A 25,945-nucleotide genomic window follows, 5' to 3' on the forward strand; every position below is an offset into this window, starting at 1 on the left:
ATCAAATTATTTACCTTTGCAAAGAAGGATTACTAGCAGATGAGGAATGATAAAAAGAAGTTGACTTGCTCAGCAAATCCAAAAAGGCTGAGAGGAGATACTGTGCAGGCTGTGAACACATCAGGGAAGCAAAACAGTTATTCAAGGAAATGAACACCGGTGGTTGCAAGAAAACAAAAGACCAGGAATAAGTTTTGGCTGGCAACTAGAGGAAGATTACTTGTAATCAAGAGAGCAGTAAGTTCTGGAGCAGCTCTCTTGGCAGAGCAGTGAGATGAAACCCAGACTTTAAAAGCTTTACTTTATACTTCCTGATGCCATATTTATATCTCAAAGACTTATCACTCTGGCAAATGTAGACAAATTTTTAACATAGATGGCAAAAAGCCTATGTCTAGTTTAAAGGATATTCGTATTTGAAGTATCCATCCCAAAAGCTTTAGAGTCTTCTCAAAAAAGATCACAGGGCTATTTTTTTAATGTTGACAAATAACTATGGGATGTTTTCACCATCTTGCTCTCAGACTTTTCAGTCAGCCTTTGGCTAATTTTTTCAAGAAAATTCAACCTTGGGCAGGGAATATTTTCAACCAAACATAAGGCAGCTTATAATGGATTTTATAAGAGAAAAGAATCTGATAATTATTAACAGTATTACTAGTGTTGTGTAATTATAAGAACTGTGTTTTCAAATAGTTAAATGTTGATTGATTCCTGCATCAAGTCTTGAAATTTTGTTTTAAAATATGGGATTGAAACAGTTTGAGAAGAACAAATTAATGTTTCATTCTATAAGGAGGAAAACTTATCAGTCAGGAGTGTTACCAGTTGTTACTAAAAGCAGAATAGCAATACTACTGCTTTAGATTTTCATTATGTCATTAAAGATAAAAAATGTTCTTAGTCCTCCTTTTATTTTTTTTTTCTTGAAAACAAGCTGTGCCTATCTGAGATTCAAAAGCTACTTAGAACTTTAATTTGTTCCTTGCTGTCCAGAGTATTTTCATACTCTGATATACCTTTTATGGCAGGAGTAATTTGGTTTGCTATTAAAACATACATAATACAATCTACAATGAGAGGTTTAGAAGGCTGAGGGAAGTATTTGAAGATAGATGATTTATTATTCCAGACTCTTCCCCTGTTAGATGGTTGGCCTTGAAGGCATAGTAAGCAGATAGAACTCTCTGCCTTCCTCAAATCTTAGTTGTTCTGTCACATTATTCTCCTTTGTGTCTGGCAGACTAGGGGGATCTGAGTGGATGCAAGATAGCTGCAATTAAAAATTAATACAAAACCTATTTTTAGATAATGGGAAAGGGTTGGGTTTTTTTGAAACAGTTATATACAGCAGTCATCTAAGGTGTATGCATTTCTTTTACAGAAATTATTCACAATTTTGACATCGAACTCCTGACATTTTAGGTATTTTAGGTATTAATACCTTTGAAGCATTAATTTTGAAACAAGAGAAAGATAATTATAATGGAAGTAACACTTTTATGTTGCTGATAGTTTTAGCATAAAACTCAACTAAAATACCTATTCCCCATGCTGTAGCTTCTTCCCAGATACTCAGAGCTCCAAATATTCTGTTCTCATCTGCAAAACCTTCAGTACCTTTCTATTGGCTTCTATAATGTAGGTAAGCTATTTCAAGATTAAATCCTACAGTTCATATTGAAAAATTAAACAGAGGAAATAGGTGAGAAATAAAGGAATGGATTATATATACAACATATCAGGGCTGTCATGTTGATGGTATTATTAATTTTCAAGTAATACTCAAAAAGAATCCACATTTCTGTTAGCACAGTTTTCCTCAGCAGCTTTTCAAGAGCACTGATAGCTTGGGCACAACACAGCTAGTTTAAGCTGAATATTACTTGGCCTCACTTATATACAGGTCTTGGTTAGACTGAATTAAGCATGCCTTGCTTTTCAGTGGATTCATTTGAAAACCAAAAAACAACCAGCAGCTTTTCCTTGCATAGCAACATACTTTCCATGCCTTATTTTGCTCTAACAATGGCTATCCCCCTTGGTGGAAGTTGCTGAGATCTGTGGTGATTATCTTGACAGTATCTGATCCATCAGCTCATCTCACAGTTAACAGGGAGCTACAATTGTGGAGCATCTCTCAGTGTTCTGCTCTTGAAAGAGATCTCCCATGAATTAACAAAATTAAACAGAAACTCTACTTGTAGATTATGCTACCTGGTGTAGCATAATATTTATTAATTTCTTTTTTTTTAGCTACTAGAAGATGGTATCACTTCAGGCCAATAAGTACTTGAAATTTGATGTATCTCTGCAAAATTGATGTACGAGCTACACTGTGGTTTCTGTTGCCTCCATTGTATGTCTCATCCAGGGACTACTTCAATATTTTACCCAATTACTACTTAAAGCAGAATATATAAGCAGTCATCAGAGCAGGGATGAAGCACATCCTTCTCCCCAGAGAGTGCCTTGCGTGCTCTGATGCAGAGCACTGTGCTCCCTCTTCCTCTTTCTCATTCCACACCAAGAAATCTTGAACTCTTTTTTTTTTTTAAACCTGTACCACTTCCACAACCAGGAGGTTGTTGCAGAATAGTTTCTAGGCTGACTGATGGGAGACAAGGGTTTGAGCCTGGGTTTCAAGCTTCTTAAGACAATAAGGACAAGGTAAACAGCTGCTTCACTTCTTTTAGGATTCAAAAGAAACTGTTGTGAAAGGGTGACTGAAGACCGATTTCAGGAGAAGGTTTGAGGGTATCTTATGTCCCTGAAGAATGAGATGCTGCATCACCAGTTTTTTTCTGACTACTTAGTTCCTACCAACACCTCAGTTTTGCATCACATTGGGTTTAGATGTGCAAATAGATGGTTATCCAGTGAACACAGTTTTAATGTTACAAAACTGTATTGTAGTGACCAAGTACATATGTGGATCTAGCCCTTTAACCATTTTAATTTCATGTCCTCAAATAACCTATTTCTTTCATGAAAGTTGCTTCTGCAAGGTTATTTTAGAAGTGATGGAATGGTAGAGCTTGACCTACCTAGCATCCAGAAAAGATCCCATCTCCTTTTGAAAGCCTATGAAAGCATCAGCATTTCCTTGTATGAATACAATCACAGGCTCAAAATGCATGTGACAGAGTAAACACTGAAGCTTATTTCCATCTTCTACCTTTAAAAAGAAAGAATGTAAAATCTCTCCAAAAAGCAATAATTTGTCTTGATGTTTGAAAAGCCTACCTGTTCACAAAGGTAGTTTAACATTGGTTCAGACCCTGGGTGCTCTGAAGTTTCAGATTTAGTGTATTTGCCTTCCAGCTTTCTGCTTGTTGCTTTATAAATGACTGGCAGAGAACCATAAAAAATATTCACTTAATATGGCTGTGTCTCCACTGGTGGATTTTTGGTGGTGTTTTTTTATTTTTTATTTTTTAAGCTTAGCATTGTTGGTTTTACATTGCCCTTGTTTATACTTTCATTTGTGTGTCTGTTTTGGATTTTGACCATTTCTGACAACATGCAGTCCCAAGGGACTTTCATAGCCTGATTACATATATTGGATGTTTTGTATTCCGCATTGCATTATCATCTAATCAGGTTAAAGTGGTAAAGATTTACTAATGGGAACATTCAGTTGCCCTAGATTTTGTCTCAAATTTATTAAGTTTTTTTGCTTTAAAAGTTGATCCACTTTAATATCAGTCAATCCTGGGATGTTAAAGGACAAAAATAGCCTGTTACATTCAACTGGTATTCTAAAATATTCTAAATTAGGAGGAATCTTGTTGAAACACACTCAGCTCATAATTGAAACACTTCATTTCTGTTCATATTTATCCATTGCCCACAATAAACATAATGAAAAGAAAATGTGTTCCAGGAATTCTGAGATAGTTTAGTACAAGTGAAATATAAATAACTCATAACTAAACTGAAAATTAAGTTTCAGGCAATGTTGACCTGTACTTCTCAACAGCTTAAAAAACCAACGGTGTGAAAGGACTCATTGCAGTGGAAAATCTTCTCAAAGATAAGATGTAAAAGTGCAAGATACTTCATTATATATATCATTAGATGTGGCCAGTAGAGTCTCCGATGTGTCATAGAGTTGGGGAATTTTTGCAACATGATGATAATTCAGTATCAGCCTCTCAGCAGCTTTTGCCAGCTGGACTGCTTGACCGAGTTTAAAACCTGACCTCTGCTAATGCTTCTGCCTCAAGGAATGATGGTGCAAAACCCACTGCTGTTCTTGAGGGTATCAGATCCTATACAGCAGTGGCTTATCTGATGTATGGTGTTGTGTGTTACCTTACACCTTTTTCCAGCTACACCATCTTCCACCTAGTTTCCACCTGATCTTCTGTGGTGCTGCACCAATGACAAACAGTCCTCCTTGCCCTCCTCAAGGGAAATCGTGCCTTGGTGCTTAGCCAAATTAATCTCTTACGAGAAGTAGACTAAATACTTCTTTGAAATCATCCCCATTACTGGAAACCAGCTCGCTTTTACAGCATGGTAGCAAGCCTGACTCTCGGGCGGCTCCTGCAAATCACCTGATTACAAAGAAAACTGTAGACACTGGCAGAAATTAGTTTTGCTCTCCTAAATGCTTCTCCTGAGCACTTTGCCTCCCAGGACACAGCAGTGAGGACTCTGTGTGCAGTTTGCACCCCCCTGTGGTACTGTCAGTGAAACGATGCATTAACTTTAATCCTGTAATTTGAACGCAGAGTAAACTCCGCTTAGATTTGCTTATGTATGACCAAGAGGCTTCAGTGCCCAAGCTGCTATATGCATAACTGCTATGCAAATGCAACGCTTCCCACTGACCAACAATAAGGGCTACACATAAGTCTTTAGGCTAATGAGCAGAAGGAATGCATAATCAGAGGCATAGAATAAGCAGCTACAGCATCTGGGCTGTGACCTTACGGGCCTTCAAGCTAAGAAGGGTCAAGCCCTGACCCTTTCTGAGTCCCAGAGCAGGCTAGGTAAGGATGTATCTGATCAATATTTTAGTGGATATAAAAGGCACTTCACTCATGTAACCCAAAAAAGTGTTGGTATTATTAACAGTTATGTTTTTCACTTGCATACGGCAGTGTGCTTTATAGAACAAGAACAGAAGTGCCTTACATGTTCCAATTTTAACAGAATATAACTTTTTTTTTCTTTTTCACATGCTTCCCTAATTAATTGGCCAGGAACCCTTTTCAGGATAGTACAGATGTTCTGCATTATTTTGTATTTTTTGAACCCATTAATGTGCTGCTGTAATCATGGGATGCTTTTTTGGGACTTACGGCTAGAAACAAACCATCCAGCAGGATGAGTGGTAAGCATGTTGTGAATAGTGGCTGCCCAAAAGGAGAACAGTTACAGTCTTGTTTTTAAAGCTATTAATTTACTCAAGAAAAGCGGTTGTTCAGTACATTATAAATGTCTCTGGAATAGCAAAGTTGAGATTCTTGAAAATACTTATGTTCTCATAGCTCTGTGTACACATAACTCAGAAGCATCTCCATGCTGAATAAAATAGTAAACTGCAATTAAGTTAAAAGTTGACATTTCTTAGATGAGAGTTTGCTAGATTTTGCTGTTATGAAAAATTCCTTTCTGAGCTTCCTGCCCTGTTCTGAAAATAAGATGTGATTCCTTAAGAGTTAGTAAGATAAAGTGGGCTTTGTTCATTCATTTTATTAATGCATGCATTAAGTAAGGCAGAAGATCAACTTAAAAGAAGACGGTGAGTTGTAATACATGCAGATGCCAAAGGTTGCTCTGTCATTGCCTGTTCAGTCTGATTTCATAAAGATACAGGAGTAGGGTCTTCTGACATAGCTTATCTTCAGTACTGTAGCATAGCTGAACAGGACAGTCTCCTCTTCCCTAAAACTGACATCTCAGTAGAGAGTATGTAGAATATGTTCAGTGGTGCATATGGAACGATCGCTCAACGGTGCTTTCAGTTTCTAAGGGTAGGAGGAACTACAGAAGGAGTTGTTACTATAAAAAATAAGAATGGGCTATTACAGCCTCTTTTGAGGAAAGTAAATCCTCCTGGTTAAAAGATGTAGTATACTTGCAAAGATAAATCTGAGAGCTGAGAGATCTTTCTTCCAAGCCTCAATAATAACTGCTCTTGTACTTTGTGCTTCCATATTCCAAGTGGCTACATAAGTACTAACTTATTGCTATAGAATCCTTACAACGCCATGTCTGGGCTCTTTCTAATTTTCATATTATGGATTAGAAATGAAGAAGGTGAAGAAATTGGGAAGTAAAATCTGTCTCCATGGATGTGATATGAAGATATTGAGGGTTGCTGAGCAGCCAGTAGAAGATACAGGCCTGAAAGAGGATATTCAGAGCTGGGATTAAAGGGAACGCTTTCTCTTTCATGGAAAAAATCTGGAGCTGAGGATAGGCCACAAGAAGCCTAATCCCTGACTAAGCACATCAGGGGCCTTGTTAGCCCTACCTGGTACAGCAGAGTGCCCTCTGTGTCCTGCAGCAAGCTGTGCGCTTCCAGCTCCCAGCGGGAAGACACCTGTATGTGACCATGCTGCTTTTTGAGAGCCTACGGGGAGTTTTATCTTATTATATAAACTGGCAGCAAAATATTCCCGGCACTAGAACTAATTATGGAGGCAATCAGGGCTGGGATCAGACATCACATGTTTCTGTTTTTCTGCACGTAGCTCTTGCTCTCTCCACATAACAATTCAGCAAACAAGAATTCAGTTAATTAGCTTGATGTATTCATTCCCTCCCCCTCTCCCCTTTCGAACTTCACCATGAAGGAGAAAAGAGGATTGGGATAAAAGCGAAGGAGGTCAGGAGGAGCAACCACTAATAAGAGATCCCCTCTTATTTAGCAGATTATTTAACTATATGTTATTGGCAGCTTTATGCATAGCAAAGAGTTACATGTTGTTACTGTAAAGTATGCAGGTTTTGAGTTTTAAAATGGGTAAAATACCCCCAGTGTAATGATAATGATTCACTTGTCCACCTCATGAGACAATAAAAAGGTTCAGACAGCAACAATAAATTTTAAGTTTTATCAGTTCTCAGTCACAGCACAAATTTCTTCTGTAAGTAAAGGTACATTTTAAACCCCCCAAAAACAAACAAACAGGGCTATAAGACAAGCCTAAGATAATAGCTGTTTTAATATAAAAATATCTGGAATCTAGATGGGCTGAATGAAGGCTGTCTCTGCCTAACAAAGCAAAGCATACTACACCTCTCCAGGTTGAGAATAGGATACCCCTAAAAATTAACATCATAGCTGGGCCAGCACCAGGTTACACATTTGAAAGACTGTCAGGACAGCTCCCATGTGAAATCACAACTCAAACCCATCGTTTCCTAGCTAAATGCCCTGGAGAAACCACAAGTCTCTCCAGTCAGAATCACAGAATGGTTTGGGTTGGAAGGGACCTTAAAGATCATCTAGTTCCAACCCCCTGCCATGGGCAGGGACACCTTCCATTAGACCAGGTTGCTCAAAGCCCCATCCAACTTGGCCTTGAACACTGCCAGGGATGGGGCAACCACAGTTTCTCTGGGCAACCTGTGCCAGTGTCTCACCACTCTCATAGTAAGAAATTTCTTCCTTATATCAAATCTAAATCTACCCTCTTTCAGTTTAAATCCCTTCCCCTTTGTCCTGTCACTACATGCCCTTGTAAAAAGTCCCTTGTAGGCCCCTTTAGGCACTGGAAGCTGTGCTAAGGTCTCCCCTGAGCCTTCTCTTCTGCGGGCTGAACAAGCACAACTCTCCCAGCCTGTCTGCATAGATGCTCCAGCCCTGTGAGCATCTTCATGGCCCTCCTCTGGACTTGCTCTAGAAAACGCAGAGAAACGGCACCTTGCCCCCATCGCGCCCTGACAGCCCATGTGTAACACTGTATCCTAAATCCTCAACATGGTGTCGAAGTGTTACTGTTCTGACATCTCTGTTTCCTAGTTCACCCTGAACAGGGAAGCTAGAAATGGCCGTAGCCTTATCCCTGCACTGCATCAGTGCTTGTTTACGTTTCTGGAAGCGCTCCTTTTGGGGGGAAGGGAGAGGGGAATTACTGGGAAGCCTGGAGGCGGATACTGTCTGGGATCTGGCGTTTGTTTGCCGAAGCTGCCCTGGCAAAGCGTGACCGAAAGCCGCCCGGTGTGCCCCGATACTCAAAGGGGCTGCCCTGAGCAACCGTATCCCCCCCTCCCTGACCGTGCTCGGGAGCGCGGGGGGGGAGCCCGTCGGGGCTGCCCGGGCGGTAGCACAGCTCCCGCCGCCCGACGCGGGGTCCCGCGGGCCTGGGTCGTTCCCAGAGCCGAGTTTACACGAACCACTTCAGCAGCAGCTCGGTGACGGCCGATCTTCCCCGTGTCCTGGGGGGGGAGCCAAACGCTATGGATTTGTAGCCCGGAAGGTTGTTTTTTTTCCTGGGTTGCTGCTGCTGCTGGGTTTATTGTTGGGGCTCACTGGGAGGCTCATTCGGAGCTGGTGGCCCGGCCGCAGGCCACGGCTGTGCCCGCACATCCCTCCAAATGCATTCCCCCTAAAGACCGGCTGTTCTTTGGAGGATCGCCCTCAGCGCTCCGCACACGCACCCCTCTTCCCCCCCCCCAAATTCACGGCGATGGTGAGCGGCGTCCTTCTCCCCTACCCTCCTTTTCCCGTGAGATGCTCTTCCACGCCACGCGGGGCGGGTACTTGCCGGTGCTGCCGGAGGCCCCTTGTCCCGAGCCGCTGCCCACGCACCGCGTCTGTCTGTCTGTCTCCCCATGCAGAGCTCCGGCAACGCGTCCTACCGATGCTCCATGTCGTCCTCCGCCGATTTCTCCGACGAGGAGGACTTCAGCCAGAGGTCGGGGACGGTGTCGCCGGCGCCGGGGGACACGCTGCCCTGGAACCTGCCCAAACATGAGCGGTCCAAGCGGAAGATCCAGGGCGGCTCCGTGCTGGACCCCGCCGAGCGGGCTGTGCTGCGCATTGCCGGTAAGGCGCGGCCGGGGCTAGCGGGGTGGCGGGAACGCAGAGGGACCTCCGGTTCCTCGCCCGGGTGACCGCGGCCCCTCCGAGCGGTGACTAAGCTCTTCCCTGGGCCGCGTTTTCCGGCGAGGGGAACTGGTGCGTGTGGGAGAGTGCAGGTGCGCCCGTTCAACTTTCGGGAGAAAACGCATCGGCGGCGCGGGGGATGCAGCCGCGGCCTTGGCCATCTCGTCCGCTGCCGGCACTTCGGCTGGGGGGATTGAGGGAGGTCCCCGCCGCCCCGGGTGGAAGCGGCGGCGGGCTGCCAGCAGTGCGCGGAGCGGCCGCTGCCGCCCCGAGGGGCCAGGCGCTGGTCTTTGTCCGTGCGGGGCCGTGGCTGCGCTCGGGTGGGGAGGGGAGCACGGGGACCGGGACGGAGCCTCCCGGCGTGCCGGGGCCGCGGCCCGGCGGCACATGATGTCGAAAATAGGGCGGAGGTCTGCTTCTCCCCGGCGAGAGCTGAAAACCGCCTGTGAATGAATCTCGGGAAGACGCGGCGGTCCTCCGTGCTCCCCGGGCACCGCTAATCCTCCCTTTCCCCCTCTTTTGTGTGTGCCTCCGCGCGTCCCCTCCCGGGACACTGATTCCCAGCGTAGCGCTTCGTAACGGCGCTGCTGGGGGCAGCGGGGGACACGGTGGCGGAGGGCGCTCTGCGCAGCCGGGTTCTCGCCAGCCGCAGAACGCAGTCACAGGAGGGAGGATGCGGAGCCGGCTCAGCCCGGCTCGGCTCAGCCCAGCCCAGCCCAGCCCAGCCCAGCCCGGCCGCCGCGGAGCTCGCCGCCGCCCCCCGGAGGCAGAGCGCGGGGCGGGGGCCCGTGGCCAGGGCAGGAGGCACCGCTTCGGGCAGGCCCGGCGGCGGGGTCAGGGCCGGGAGGCGGTGGCGGGGCGCAGGCGCGATGGGGGATACGGCCGGGGGCTGGTGCGCGGCGGTGGCACCTGCGGCGGGGCCGGGACCCGCACCCGGGACTCCCCGGCCCTACCCCGCCCCGCCGCCGGGGTAGCGGCCGCTCCCGCACCGGGCAGTGCCGGGGCTGCCCACAGGGGCCTTGCCCGTGACCCCCCCGGCGCTGTCCGCTGTGCTGCTGCCCCTCCGTGCCGCAGGGCTCCGTTGCCCCTGCCGACCCGTCTGTGCCGCGGGCGTCACGTCCCCGACCCGGCAGCCGCCACCCTTCTCATCCCGGGGGGAGGCCGGGGCAGAAACACGGGGCTGGGCGGGCGGGAGGCAGCTCGGGGCCGCGCCGCGAAGGCAGAGCTCGGCGGCCCCGCAGGCGGTGCATCGGCGATGGGGCCGGGGCCGGGGCCGGGCGGCTGCGGCGGGGAGGCGGTGGCTGCCGCCGGGCTGGGGCCGCCCCCCTGCGCGCTCCGAGGGGCGGCCACCGAAACCCGAGCGTCCGGCGGGGGCGTTTCCTCGGCCGGGCTGGCAGCGCCCTCCCCCCGCCCGCCTCCCGCTAGCCCTGGGTGTTCTCCCGCGCCATCCCCCAGGCCGTCTCCGGGCAGCCCGGAGCCGCGCAGGGCAGCGGGTAGGGTTAGCCTCCGGCCATGGCTGGCTACCTCTCACCCGGCGCGTATTTCTACGCCGAGGAGCAGGAGTACCTGCAAGCGTACGAAGATGTCTTGGAGAGATACAAAGGTAGGGCAGCCCTCCCCGCAGCGGCGCCGCCGCACCCGGCCGGGCTGCCGCTCGCTCCGAAGGCTGCGGCGCGGCGGGGGCAGGTGCGGTGTCCTCGCCGTGAGGGGACGGGGATGGCCCCGGGTCCCGGCGGGGGAGAACGGGCGGCAGCGGGCGGCGGCTTCTGCCATAAATGAAAATACCATCCCTGCGGCCCCGGTGGGCGAGACGCGCAGCCCTGTGCTTAGAAGTCTCTTTTTTTCCCAGCGAAATGCAGACACGGTGATATAGGTCGCGGTGTGCATTTGTGTTTAAAGCTTCCGATTATTTTGACCTTTTTATTTTGGATTTGCTTTGTGGGCGGGCAGAGCATGAGCATAGTTCATGTAGCACCTGAGCTTTTTCATCAGAAAATGAGGAAAAAGGCGTTTGTCACAGCAGAGATGCATACAGCTAAATTTATCTTGCTAGAAAATGTAAATGACATTGCTAGAAATGTACCAAGAGATGGTTCGGGAGATGTGACTTGTTACTGTTCTCAGTACATTTGCTAATATTAAATCTGAAAATGCTCATCAGAAGTGTTGCGGGTCTGATTTTAATTCAAGTGTGAAAGGGATGGAGTTAACTATTCCGATGGAATCTTCATCCCAGAAATAGTTTTTACAGCATGTCACAGCATATGCTGACATTTGCAGTGCCGAGTCCTTTTGTAATGTTTGGGAAAGAGGTTAGATTTTTATAGCTGGAATTTTTCAGCTGCTTGTTTCCAGTCAGTTCTAAAGATTTTGGTTAAATGGTTTCCCCTGATGGGAATGGGAGTGGCATAGTTGAAGACAGCTTGATTTGAAGGTACCAATAGCTGATTGTATTTAATCCAGGTTGTTAGTGGTACTATTTTGAAAATTAAACCCTCTACAGATGGTTATTTTGACATGAGAACTTGTTAGGTCTAAGTCTACTTTATACTTATGTCACTTGCGATTTCATGTGTCATTAACAGTGTTGACTAATGACTCCTTTGTGTCTGCTGCCCATTGTGTCAATGCAGCTATGGAGCATGTGCACTATTTCTGGACTGAAATGCATTAGTGCATTTCAGTTGAGAAATAATTACTGTTTGTAATAGATCCTTTTCAGAAGCACATCTTTATTCCATTCTCTCCTGTTAAGTCATCAATTTACATGTAGCTGAACTGATTTTTGCAGAATTTTAAAGCAAGTAGACTGTTTGCTTCGTAAATAAAGATAACACTGAGAAAACTTGTTTTTCTGTTCTGGTTCTAATCTAGAGCATTGCTGTTCTGCTTTACATTACCTTTGATTTGCTGCTGGAGTCGGGTTTAATGAGGTTCATTCTCCTACCAGTTTGTCTACTTGCTAAAAACCTGGGAAAGAGATTAGGCCTAATTTCCCCTATTTCAGTGAGAGGTTTATTAGGAGAAGGATTGAAAGATTTGGGTTAAATATTGGGGGACAAAGCAATTGTAATTAAAATAAGCTCCTAAAACCAATTCACATTTCTATTAGAAATAAAGCACATTCTGGAAATACATATGATATTGTGGGGGTAACATTGGTCCACTCACGTGCTATTTTCAGTGACAGCCAAATCCTGAAATGATTTGGAAGGATCCAGTTTCTGTTGTCTTAGGTTTTAGTGTCATATTTAGTATACTGGTATGCTGTGTTTTGCTGCTCGAGGTATACTGTATTCAGCCATTGGGAGCAAAGGTAAAGATTCAGGCTCGTTTTAATTAAGATATATTGGAAACCTGGAAAACACATTTTTAAAAATGTGTTTCCAAGCCGGTCATGATTTCCCATCCGAGTCCCAGTAGTATGACTTCACTACAGCAATTGTTGTTCTGATGACTTGCTATGGGAGCTGATCTAATCAGAAAAGAATTGCTACAATATAGGCTTTGAAGAGGGAGTGCCATTTCTTTGGATTTCCCTGTTTTGTAAACACTGCTTTTAATTTTCTAAATCAAATGCAAACCATGTTGATCTTATACATTTTTAAAATAAGCTCCAATCCATAATTTTAATCTAATAGTTCTTTTCCCCCCTCCTTTTTACAGTCTGCAGAACACTCTCGTATTCATCTAGGGCATTATCAGGGTGCCAAATTATCTATACCCCAGCTGTTAAGTACTGTAACTAGCAGAGTCAGCTGTACAGAATTCATTGCCTGTCTTGGAAGGCTGGGGATCGTATGATGCCACACCATTAAGACGTTTGGGCAGATTGATTTAGGAAGAGAGAAAATCAGTCCTTTTTAAATGTAGAAAAATGACATTGTACTTCTCACCCGTTTCCACAGCCAAAGTAGGCTGCAGATCTTGAAGACTGTGCAATTCCAAGTACCTTGTTGCTTTAACAGTTGAAACCAGAGTGTTTGTATGTCTCCAAATTCTGTCTGCTGACTGTGTCTGTGGCTGTGACAGTAAATAATTAGGCAACTGTTTGCTAAATCTGAGATGGCACAGAAGAGCTATTTGCTATGGGAGGAGAGTGGTGTTTTCTGATTCCTGGTCAGCTCAGTTGCTGGCTGTCATGGTGTTTTTTCTTGATTCATACAGTAATTTGTTGGCAGTACTTCTAAAGCAGGAGGAAAAAAAGTCACGTTATCTCAGATGGTTGAGAAATCATGTTGAATCAAGCTACTTATTCACAAGGGAAAAAAATGCTTCTTTGTTAGTAGCACCTCGAAGAATTCAGTGGCAAAGCCTTTGTTGTGATAGTGGTGGTAAAATGTCTACTACATTTTATCTGAAATGTTTGATGTATTTCACATCTTGTTTGTGACTGAATAGGAAGATGAGAAATCGTGCAAGTATTTGTTAATATGAGTAACAGTTAAAAAAATCTATTTGATTTCTCTAGGAGATTGTGAAGAACTTAAAATATTAGTCTTGCTACTTTGTTAGTTATCTCACCATTGCCCGGGAACAAAAATGAATCAAGTTATTGTTAGCTGCAGTCTTCTTGATAAATAAGAAAATGTCCAGTGATATTTAATGCACATTTAATTTTTCAAATACTAAATTCCACCTCTATCAGATGACATAGGTATGCATTGTTCCATACCAACATTATTTGAGTATTAAATATTTGAAGATCCCCATTTTAAGCATTAGCTGCAGTGCATTCATAAGGTTTCCTCAGGTATAAATCTGAAGTAATGCACCAAGATTCAAGACGTGCATATATGATCCCTCTGAAATTGTATAGTTCATTTCAGGTAAAACTCTTCTGTATTTCAGTTCAGGTAATAAACCTTTATTTAAATATCAATTGCAACAACCTTCTTTTCCTGCAAGATTTTGAACATTTATGTAATAAAGCTGCTTCCCTTTGACATCATTATTGCAACGGGCACGTCTGCTGATGGCTGCAGGTTGGCTGTTTCTGGAAAAGAACTAATTCTCAGAGTTAAGTACTGAGTAAATGACAGTTATTCGAGAACATTCTTACAACCGTGCAAGCTATAAAAGTTTAAAATACATAGGGTTATCTGGGTCCCGTAGACCCTTTAGTGGTGTCGATTTTGGTTCTGTAGGAAACGTATCTGTTAGAAAATTCAGTTTGAGGTGACCGTCCACAGAAAATACAGCCTTGCAGTTCAGGAACTTGACTAAATTATTGTCAGTGATAGGAAAGCTATCACATAAATGTTTTCTTTGGATTGATGCATGATTATAGCCTCTCTCTATGCGAGAAGGAGGTGCAGGTCTGGGACTGGGGATAGTAAAACTCAGGCTAGGTTATTTAAAGTTTGGTACATTCTGTTTCACTATTGGCATTTCTCTCTTGCTTTAAAAACACCTGTAGTACTACACATTCAGCTGGAGCATGGCAAACAGTTCTGTTTCTGTATTCTGAGAACAAAGATGGTGCAGATGGACAAGAGCTAGCAGGTCATCTGATGTATTTTGTTGCCTGTGTAAGGTTCAGAGGTGATGTAATTTGTTCTAATGATTGATTGAAGGCAGCATCAAGTAAAGCTGTTTTGGCATTGTTTGGGTATAGTTTTGGAATGAAGATAAAAAAATAGATGCCTGTCATCCAGCTCTTTGGAGCTGACTGCAGGAAGGGACCATTTGCTCAGAAAGGTTTTTGTACATCTGAAAATGAAGCTGCTGCTGCGTTTTAGGAATTTGGAAGCTCTTAAATGTGTTTGGTGTCAGACTTAGTCCAGGGATATTCTTCTTCAGAGATGGCTTCATAGGGCAAAGACAGGAAGGGCCATGGCAGACACTTGGGCTCTGGGCTCTGTGAACTTCTCAATTTCCTTATTGATGCTCTGAACTAAGGGGCCTGAACTTACAGTCTGCAGAGATACTGCTCTTCTGGGCTCTTGGCTGTGAACTAATCAGATCTCCTGCTCCAGGGCTTCTGATTTTGAACTTGAAAAGAAACCCTGGAGTGAGTAATTGAGGAGATTCTTCTAATTTATTTTCTTTCTCCTTTGGCGTAACAAAAACCGGTGGCATAGAGGTGTTAGTTTTGTAGAGTGTATAAGGAATTTCTGCCATGGATGGTTTTGTCCAGCATCTTTTCAGGTGCTGGTAGTGTCTAGCCTTAGAATCTATTGCTTTTTTGTTCATGTAGGACAGTTGGGGTTTTTTTCTGACTGGTGGAGGGTACGTGTGGATTATCCAGCTGCATGTCACCTAGTCCATTCTTTGCCATGGTGAAAGTCTGCAGCACAATGACGCTGTCATTTCGCCTGTTCCTAGCGCATTTCCTACAGCAGGTTAGCCTTCTGGGAATGGAGGATTTTAGCCAACAAGAAGTACCTTCAGTTAGGGATGGACACGTAATGGCATTTGTGCTGCATGAAGTCAGGCAAAATTAATAGACTCCTTGAGCCATGTAGAAATGTAAAACCTGCAGTTTTACTCTGTTTCAACGTTCCTTCTCCTTTAAGACGTAAGTTCTCACTTTTCAATTACTTAGAGATGGGATTTTTTTTTTTTTTTGAGTGCACTTCATCCTAAATATGAACCAGATCATGCTGATTTGACTTGTGTGAGCACTTCACTTGAGCTAAGTTGAAGAGGTCTTAATTTTGTTGGAATAAAATAATGAGAACCTGGGTGTTAGCCAGTTCAGCGAAGTTTTGTCTGTGTAAAGGCCTGAAGATTTGGGCAGCAGTTTCTGAAGCTGAGTTTGATGGCATACATAAACTGCAGTTCCGTCTCCATGGCTTTAAAAGATACCTGTTTGAATGACTAAGGTGGGCAGAGTTTGGCCATTGATTCCAGTATTTTTGGTATGTGAATTAGGGCAGACATCAAAGGTCTGTTTCATTGCTTTTCTGGTACTTCCCAATTCCCATTGAGTCAGCAACATCTTTTAAATAGAGCTCACAGGAATATTCCATAATTCCTCTTTTATAGCCAAAACCAGGAGGTTATGAAGTATGGGAGGTGGGAGGAATAAACTTCAGTCACCAATGTGTTTAAAAGGCTTGTTTTGGCTTAGTTTATATTTTGGGTCGAGGTGTTTCTAACTGTTTGCTGTGATCTGGTTTGCTAATCTCTAGTGATATTTTGCTTGAAACCAGATTATACTATTTTATTTTATTTTATTTTATTTTATTTTATTTTATTTTATTTTATTTTATTTATTTTTTCTCTACGCTGCTCAAAGCATGCCTGATCTGGGGAACTTCAACATATACTTGGAATTAAGCATTTTGTAAAATAAAAATAGGCTTATTCACATGCTTGAAGTTAAGTGCAAGTATTTATCAATTCAGGCTTAAAAGAATAAAGTTTTGTAAATGTCAAATATGAATGCAGCTTATTGCTGCATGCCTGAAATGTTTCCCATAAAACATCATTAAAGCAGTTTAATTTAACAAAGCCTTGATTTTCTGTAGTGGGTGAAAATATTCATGCACTGAATGCTTTCAGTCAGCCCAGCTTTCTAACAGGTGAAACAATGCTTACAAAGACACTTCAGTCTGGGGGTCAAATCCTGAAGGGCATGTTAATAGTCAGATCTTACAAGTTGATCTGTGTAGGCAGACTCCGGTGCTTTTGTGGGAATATACTGGCTCCAGAAATTCACCCACACAAGCCTCTTCCCAAGACTGGGGCCCAAGTAATAGCTTAGCCTTTAATAAGGCATATTCCTGCTGAAATCATTTGTCCTTTAGGGTATTCTGATTTGGTCTTAGCTGCCTTAAAAGCAAGTTAGTATGTTTCTGGACTTAATTTCGTTATACCTGGTAAATACTTAATTTTGTTGTGGAGTTTAACCTGTCAACTTTTTGGATTTGTACATTTTAAAGTGAATAAATTTGTGAAAGAACAAAGATTGTAGGCAAATATATCCAGGGTTAAATTCTGTACATTGCAATTACACAATTAGTGTAACTATTTCTGTAAGACAAGGAGGATTAGGCCTCTGATGGGCTTTCCAGTAGCATAGGCCAAAATCTGTTCTTGATTATAGCCACATGGCCCTTTTGAACTTGGTTTGCTCTTAAATGTATTTTCATTGTTCAGTTTCATGGTTACTATGTGAAATTACATTACTTAATGACATGTTCTGCAATGCATATAACTACGGATCAGCAATTAAGTGGCGTTCGTAGCCTAACTATGCTGTAAAACTAAATTAGTTTGGCCTGAGATTCAGGTATCCAGCTATCTGACAGCTATGACACTTTGCACCACTTGGATCTAAAATTAGTAGAGCTCTTCTATACTGGCATTAGAAATGTGTATGTGTTTTGGTTTGCAACATGGGTAAAAGTCTGACTCTCTATACATCTCTCAGAGACATGTTTCAGGCAATGGGCAGATGAGGCTATGGGTGAACAGAGAGGCCCCCCCAAGTCTTCTGCTGAGTACTGAAATGGGTATCCTGTCATCCTGCTTGCAGACTTTCCTTCTGCCTGATCAGGTTACAGTCTGGATGTTCCTCTTGTGACAAGGTCTCTTAGGCAGGGTAAAAGCAGCATAAGAAAGCCTATGTGGTCATTCTGACAGGCAATTTACAGTAGTAATGGTAATAAAGTGCTAGCAAAAGAGTGTTTTCGAGAAATACTGTGGTTTTTACTCAACAAAACTTCTGTTAATTTTGGTAGGAGTCACGAACTTAGTTATTGACATCTATAAATATTTAATGCCTTAAATTACTTTGCCTTTAGATAAATTTTTAATCTAGAGATAAAGGGTTTGCATTACATCCTAGAATTTGGGAAATGACTCCAGTAGTTGTCTGGAGAAGCCACTGCTGCGTAGTTGTACATAATTTCTGGGAATAAGGAAATGTTGCTAAAATAGTTCTGTTTTCAGAGTAGGATATTTGCAAAACCACACAGGAGCAGTTTGATTGCTAGCCCTGATGATTTTTAATAGAAATTAGGTTTAGTTTCATTGCTGTTTGTGCCTTGGAAATTCTCTCGCAGTGACTTGGTTGGTTTTGTTCAGATCATAACCTAATCCTGGAAACCATATTATAATGCTGTGTATTACAGATCAGTTCTGCATATAAAACTCAGGTTTTTGAAAGATTTTAAATATGAAATCTTACCAGGAGAGAATCCATCATGATTTTTAGAAAGAAGTTGATTTCAGAATTTAAAAAGGACCTGTCTTGAACGTACTGACATTTTCTTGTATTGTAGAGCAAATTTTTTTCTCAGGCTTATGGCTTCTACCCTCTTTGTTCAATTTTTAACAAAACAATTGCTGAGAAACATATGTTACAGTTTTGGGAAGGCTTTTGGTTTTCTTCTTTGCAGATAGCTTTTCTGATGTCCAGTTCACACTAGGGCTAAAGCGACATTTGGCTCAGGAAATCTTGAGAAAATATCTCAAGAACAGACACAGAGGAGCTACAGGAAGAAAGCCAAAGTTGATTAGGTCCCTTGATGAAATTACCTTACAATTTGACTGTGCTCAACAGGATACTTTTGCACTGTTCTGTTTCAGTTTTTTAAAATAGAACTCTTGTTAATCAAGTCCATACACTCCTTATGAGGCCAGATCTAGCTTACCTCTGAGAATATAAGCATAAACTCTGATTTTCTGCCTGTTGCTGTTGCGAATTGTATTAAATGAAATCAAGTTGATTCGTGTGAGCAGTACATGTTTCTACCTAAATTGTACATTTATTATTGCTTTCTCATGGATATACATTTCCTTTAGATCTTGTGTTGCACTGAATCAGTCCAGCCGTCCAGCATGCTGTTTATAGTGGGTTTATGGTAGCACTGAGCAGCTAATCTGTAGTTTGCAAGCATCAAACAGTTACGATCTAAGTTATAATCTAATTTGTAAAGATGATATTGGTGCCCTAGAAACAATACATGTTTATGCCTCCATATTTTAACCATCTTACTGAACCAGTTTTTGGCTTTGGGAACCACATAATACTCAAGGGAATTTAAAGAATTAAGTTTACACTTGGAGAGCATGTGTGTCTCCTCCATAATTTGCAATTTAATACCAAATGTAAGGATTTGATTAAATAGTATTAGAAAGTTGAGGATCATCTTTATTCTAAGCATGAAATGTATTTTGAATTTGGTGCCTAGTTTTTTGTAGTAATTTCGGTGACCAACATTGTGAATGGTCTGTTGAGATTTAGATGTATGACTAAAACATTGATGAGTCTTCGTACAAGTTGTGCTGGTTGTTGGATTTTTGTTTTTGATTTGTGTTTCCTCAACCAATACACTTTGAGTTTACCCACCTCTGATCTTCTGTCATTTGCCTTCTGGGCATACTTCTTCATTGAAGGTTGCATGCCCTCTTCTGTTTTCCTAGTCAGAAATACCTCAAGGGCAGGGCAGGGAAGCCTTTTTTCATTTTAAAAAGCTCCTATAAAACCCAGTGTGACTCCTGTTACTCTACCCTTGGTTCCCCGTTCTTCCTTCCTCTATCACTTTGAAGTTAAATCTTAGCTGTAGATGGGATTCCTTGTGGGCCTGCATCTACAAAGTGCAGGTGAAAGATTGGCTTGCTTTCAGGGGCTTCTTGTGGGACACACTTGCACACCCCCTGTAGCAAGTTTGCAAAGGAGTGAATCACAGTGGTCCCTTCCTACTTGAGGTTGAAAAGGAGGAGGAGACCTCAATTCCAGACTTCTGCCTACCTGCTGCTGGAGCAGAGAACACCCATGGAGCACTAGCTCTGTTCCTAGAAAGCAGCACGGATTTCGCTTCCTGAACTGTGATTGAAGCCATAGAGAAACCTTTGAGCTTTTCCTTTCCATAATCAAATATGAAATATGGATATATGTGGAACGAGATTTCTCAGTCTATGTGCCCTTGTGCTGGTACCTGCTGTGCTTGAGTTCCTAGAGTCGGGATAAAGCCTAACTGGGACTTAAGTCTCAGGTCATGCTGGTGTCCTACTGTGAGAGTTTTTCAAGTGTAGCATTTAATCCCTCTCAGTGAAAGTACTGAGAGAGAGATGAATGCCCAGGGGACAGACACTGACATGGTCACTTTGTTTGAAATGATTGCCCTTTTTTTGCTCTTGGTTTCAACACTCTTAACTCTCACCTGGGCCTGTGAGCATTGCCGCTCAGGATGAGAGTCAGTCTGGTCCCGTGCTTACACTTCGACTGCCAAATGCTCCCTCCCTTCTGAGTGTGACCACGTTAGTTAATTATGCAGTGCACTAAGATGTCTTTTGTATCTCAGCAGCATAACCCCCCAAGATTTGTTTTCTGTGTATTGGCTTAACTAATGACTCAGCTGATAAATAATTTTAAGTTGATTTATTTGCCTTTTTCCCCTTTTGAGTAAATAAAGAGGCCATCACCGTATTTATCTCAATGACTAACTGTTAGTGTTGACAAATGGCTTAGATGCTATGTGAGATAATGGTGTCTACTTGTAATTTGATTTTGTCAGTGTAGCAAATAAGTGAAAGGGAGTCCTAACATTTTTGGTCTTTTCAGTTGGGTTTTCTTTTTGTTTGTTTTTTTTATTTCAGTTAAAATGCTTTTAATTCTGTATTTCATGATCAAAAATCTCAGCTCCTGCAATCTCTTTACATGTCTAAGTTCTCCCCCTGCCATAGTACTAAAGCACTTAATGACTGTATATGCACTTCAGTGCTCCTACTACTTTGTGAGACAAGACAGCGTGATTGTATGTGGTACCTTTGTTGCGTTACTGTTTTATGTCATAGGTCTGATATGTATTTAAAAAATTTTTTTTTAGATAATTCTAGAATACCAACTATAAGATTTATTGATCTGTGTGCAGTTAGAAGGCAGTTTTCCACTGGTCGTCTTGGTAGTTCAGAGATGCTCAGCTTCTGCTTTTCATTCCCAATATTTATTTTTTTAAATTGTATTTCATATCCTGTCATTGTCTAATAACCTTTCAGTTTCAGTAGGTTGGGTTTTAAGTCTTAAAATTTTGGAGTTCTCCCAGTCTGAAAACATCTGTGTGATCAGACAAGATTGCATTTTTTTGTTTACTGCCTTCTCCAACTCTTTAATAAATGCAGAATGCATTAGTGATTTCTGTAAAACCACACCATTCTTCTCGCACTGGAAGGCAGCCAAAATTCAAGACTTAATTATTCTGTAAGACATTTTTCAGGATACAAAAGGATTACATGCTATATCCTAGCTGGTTTTGGTCAGGTTTTGGAAACGTATGTCAACTTTCCCTCTATTTATCTATATATACCTATACCTCTCTCTCTGTATATATATACATACATATATATACACACCCCCACCCCACCGCCTTTTTTATTTATTTATTTTTATTTTTTTTTAACTCTACTGAGTCCAAACAGTTGTGGAGAAATTTGATTTATCATTGCAGAAATTATGGGAATTTGGCATTATATTCTTAGTATCTTTCCCAGTATTTTAGGGCTTTTGTTTTGTTTTAATTTGCACTTTCCAGTTACTCCCAGTAGAGCTGATCAGAACTGCATAATAATTTCTCAATTCTTTTAATTTCTTGCAAATAATCTGGAGAATGATGATGTGTTTTAGTGTAAGTTTTTGTAAGCAGCTTTCTTCTCTGATACCTTAAGTTCTTTCTGGATTTGTAGCAAGGTGATGGTAGTTGGCTATGTAAGCTGCTTGTAGGTGGATGTAATTAGGTTTCCTGTGCAGCTACGTAATTTCTTCTTTGAGACTCCTTCCTGTGATGGAACGTGGTAATTTCTCTGTAAAAGGAGGCTTTGGGGAAAGAAACAATTTGTTGTCTTAAAAGCTAAGTTCTCGCTCAGTAAAGAATTTATTCAGATACTTAGCCCTTGCAGTAGCATGCCTCATCTTGCTCCCTCTGTGATTCTGATCATCCATGAACATGTGCATTATTGTCTGATTTGTAACAAAATTCTCTTTGATAGGTGCTGTGTCTCTTATATTGTTTGTTATCCTGGTTTTCCAACCATTGCATGGGTAGGGCTTCTATCTCACCAAGGAAAACATTTCTGGCATAGCAAACTTTTATAACGTGTCTGTTTATTTGTTGGCATTGGACATTCAGATTACTAGCCTTCTGCTACTGAAGTAAATAATAAAAAATAAATAGGGGTGTGTGTGTATTGTTAATCTTAACAGTATATGTTATGTGTTTAAGTAGTGTTGCTTTAGTTTTAGTTTCTCCTGCTTCTGTGTGACTTACCTCTTATGCTTTACTCTGTTTTATAATTATAAATCTTGGTTATTTTAAATACAGGTGATTTTGAAATATAACTTCATTTATGACATTTGAAATCTTAACTGCAGTAAGGTTTTCAGCTGTTTGGTGGTCTCATACTGATCTTGTAAAATGCTTCTAACACTTGAACAAGATGGCATCGTGAGTGCCTTCCTCATTGTTAATAACAAGTGATCCCAAATCCTGTCCAGCATATTGACAGTGCATTCTGTAATCCTGCAGATAAGTATCTGTTAAATTATATCTTGAGACAATCAAAATAAATACTGAATGAAGATTTCAAGATTTAACCTTTTTAAATTAGCAGTAATTTTTTTTCTTTCCCTGATTTGGAGGCAGTAATGGCATTTTTATTAACTTCGGTAACTACATATTTGTATTCCCCTGTTCGCCCGGTTCATCTTCCCTGTGCTGAACATTTCCTGATGGATACTATTGGCTGCTTTATGAAGAATGGCATCCTTCATGATCTAACTGCTTCTTCCTGCAAAGTTTGTAAACAGGAATTTTTGTGTGTCAGTTACTGTTGATATTTTTAGTATGACAACCCATTTATCTGCAGGCGGAGCTTTTTATCTCACCCGTTGGCCCATTTTCACTTTTGGCATCAGGGTAAAGCTATTTCTATGATTTAATTGGTATCATAATTGCTGTTAGTGTTGGTTTTGTCCAGGCCCGGAGGGCAATAATGGCCCTGACTGTCCCTGTCCAGTCCCTCACCTGCCCATAGCCCAGGACCCCACACCAGCCCCTGGGGCCGTCAGCCCCTGTCCCAGCGATGCCACAGCAGGGCTGGTCTGCAGCTCCCCACAGCCCTGCCCTGCCCAGCTATGGGCCCTGCTGAGCTTGGCCCATGCATGAGCCCATGTCCTGGCCCAGCCTCAGCCTGGCACCAGGGAGGTGCCAATGCCTGGGGCTGAGGCTGCCCGGTGCCCCCGGCTGCCCTGCTCCTGGCTGGGGCTGTGGGACGGGCCCTGGCTGCCAGGCCCTGCCCTGATGGACCCTCCTTGGGGAGGCCCTGCCAACCCTAGAAAGCCACTGGCCTCCGTTGCACCATGGCAGTTCCCTGCAGGTCCATCTTTTGCTTCACATAGTTTCTCTTGTTTAAATTGCCTTTCTACTACTAGTTACTTTCTTTCTTTGTAATTTTAGCCTCTCTCCTGGCTTCACGATATGTGCATGGCAACTTTTCAGATCGGAGTGTGGTTTACACCATTGTGGCTTCCCGTGCCTTCCTGGCTTGTGTTATATCGCGTCCTGTGTGGTGTCAGCCATTCTAGTAATTACTGTGTAGTTGAAAAACTGCTGCGTGAAAATAATGCATTGTAATGATGTGTAAGACGGTGTTAATGATGCAGTTTCTGTGGATATAAAATTAATTTGTTTATTCAGCTTTGGTAAAGCTTGACTGAAGCTTTCTGACAGGTACCTGCACTGCCCTTTCTCAATTATGGATGTCTGTTTACTTAAGGGGAAAAAAACAGGCCTCTCCCTTCTCTTCACACTTTTGAACTTTTAATCAGAAAGGAGTATGGAAAAGTTCAGTTTTAGGGCTGATAAGTGATTTCATTACAGTTGGGCATAGTAATTGGCGGCTGTCATGTCTGCTTGGGGAGCATAGCTGCAATAAGTAGCTTTTGTTACTCTTCCTTGCTGTAGGAATAGTTATGAAATGCCTGCAGAAACTCTTCAATTGCTCTTACAATGTGATGGATTAAATACTACTTATTGTATATATTGAGGTTTTTTTTTTGTTTGTTTCCTCCTCCAAGCCCATTTCTGAGTAGACTAAAATGTAACGCCAATAAAAGACTTCGTTCAGGAGGTGAGGATCTCAGAAAGGTATTCAGAGAATATGAAGCATCAAGAAGTCTTAGAGAAAGTGAAGAATTGAGATAAAGGCACTGCCTTTTTATGAGGAGTTGACAGGAAGATCAAACATGTGCTTGAAGATAATGGCTTTTATTATTATTAGCAGGGCTTAATTACTTCAGCCAGTGATGGAGAAGGAAGAGCTGTAGAACAAGTTCATTGCACAATTTAAAAGGTACTAAGAAGTAACTTTAACAAGACACTAGGGAGCTGGGAAGAGAGCTCTCTTAGGAGCTACGAGACCTCATGCTTCATGTGTATGTATCACTAGTTGGAAAAATAATGAGGTGATGTTTGGAAAATACTGTGATCCTTGGAAGAAAGGCTCTGCAGTGTATTGTTATGCTGATTTGATACCCACCATTCAGACCACCCAGCAGAAAACTCTTTTGTCCAGTACAGCCAAGAAATGAAGTCTGAGAGGTGCTAAAGGCTTAATGCAAACTCAGTGATGTTTAGCAGAAAGAGTGTATGTAACAAGGCCACATAGTAGAGAAAGGGTAAAATACAGTCCTAAATCTTGCCTAAATTAGGATGTTCCATACAGCAGTCCAGGTTAGTTGCTTTCAACCACTGCCACCTGCTTTAGGCATCTGAATTTATGAGGAGTATCAGTGTTTGGCTTAAAAGGCCCTTGGATATCTGTGTCTTCTCAGAAATACTGAATTGCTCTCGTCTTCTGCCTAGGGTTCACTGTATGCCAAGGGTCAGACAGCAAGCTGCCTGCATGTTTTCTTTGGTTTACTAACCAGGGAAACCTAATCCAAAACTGAATGCTGCTTCTGTGTGAATTTGCATAAGAATAACAGTGATTTGAGTATTTGCCTGAGAATTAGACATAATTTTAGGCCTCTCTGAGCTTGAAGAGTTTTGATTATCTGCAACCCAGAATGCCACAAGTTTTCAGATGTTTGGGTAGGAATATAGTGTTCTTCTTGTAAAACTGAGTTACTGTGTGAACTTGTGGGAGTAAGGAGACTGAAAGGAAGGCAAGTTATAGATTGGTGTGCGGAAGAGGAAAGTGTAGGTTCTGGTTCTTGCCTTGTTTTTTGTTTGCTGATGTTTATATTCATAGAAAATTTGGAGAACAGGATGAAACAGTGAGCTGAACTCCACTGTATGGTAACACTTCTACTTCCGGCCAAAGAAATTCCACTAATGTATTCAACATCGACAACACATATAAAAAGTAGAGCTGTCAACATCAAGAATACCAAGAGAGGTTATGACGCTGCCATTTGAGGGTGTAGATGTCTTCATCGAAAACACAGATAATGTCTTCCACTCTGTTGAGAGCAGGGGATCCACACAGCAATCTGTGATAGGAAACTCTATAAAAACTCTGTCAGAATTAGGCTGTGGCAGGCAGCTGGAGCAGTTTTTATGAAAGCAACAATGAGGATTTGGAAAATACCCATAATTTCCCTTCTCCCTAATACCTTCTCATCTGTCATCTGGGTAAGAGGATGGAAACTCAGAGGAACTTTTTGGGGAGCAGAGAGTGCTGATTGCTCTGCGAGGGACTGGGAGCCGGCGGTGATAACCAGGCTAGCAAAGACCCTGCCCATGGGCGCAGCCCCACAGCCTCTGAGCGAGGCAGGCCTAGGGGCAGTAGCCATAGTCAGCAGTTTGGATCCCCCAGGTGGGTTGGGATGTACCACAGGCCCTTAAGAGAACTGCCGAGACTGACAAGTCTCCAGTAGTGCCATCACTGGCTTCCCTTCATCATGGACTAATAAAACACCTTGGT

General features: G+C 42.7%; 1 protein-coding gene across 6 annotated transcripts in view; it reads left to right on the top strand.

The window, feature by feature from the left end:
* DST (dystonin) overlaps nucleotides 1-25,945 on the top strand; it is a 296,378-nt gene that overhangs the window by 25,775 nt on the left and 244,658 nt on the right. For 2 of the 6 annotated variants that reach the window (XM_032920000.1, XM_032920005.1), the window contains exon 4: nucleotides 8,803-9,010. In XM_032920000.1, the coding sequence (XP_032775891.1) occupies nucleotides 8,803-9,010 (208 nt within the window). Of the gene's footprint in view, nucleotides 1-8,491; nucleotides 8,655-8,802; nucleotides 9,011-10,509; nucleotides 10,674-25,945 lie in introns of those variants that run through there. The other 4 variants (XM_032920003.1, XM_032920004.1, XM_032920001.1 and 1 more) reach the window with 3 other exon arrangements.

Source organism: Strigops habroptila, chromosome 6 (genome assembly GCF_004027225.2).
Source record: "Strigops habroptila isolate Jane chromosome 6, bStrHab1.2.pri, whole genome shotgun sequence".
Classification (NCBI taxonomy): domain Eukaryota; kingdom Metazoa; phylum Chordata; class Aves; order Psittaciformes; family Psittacidae; genus Strigops; species Strigops habroptila.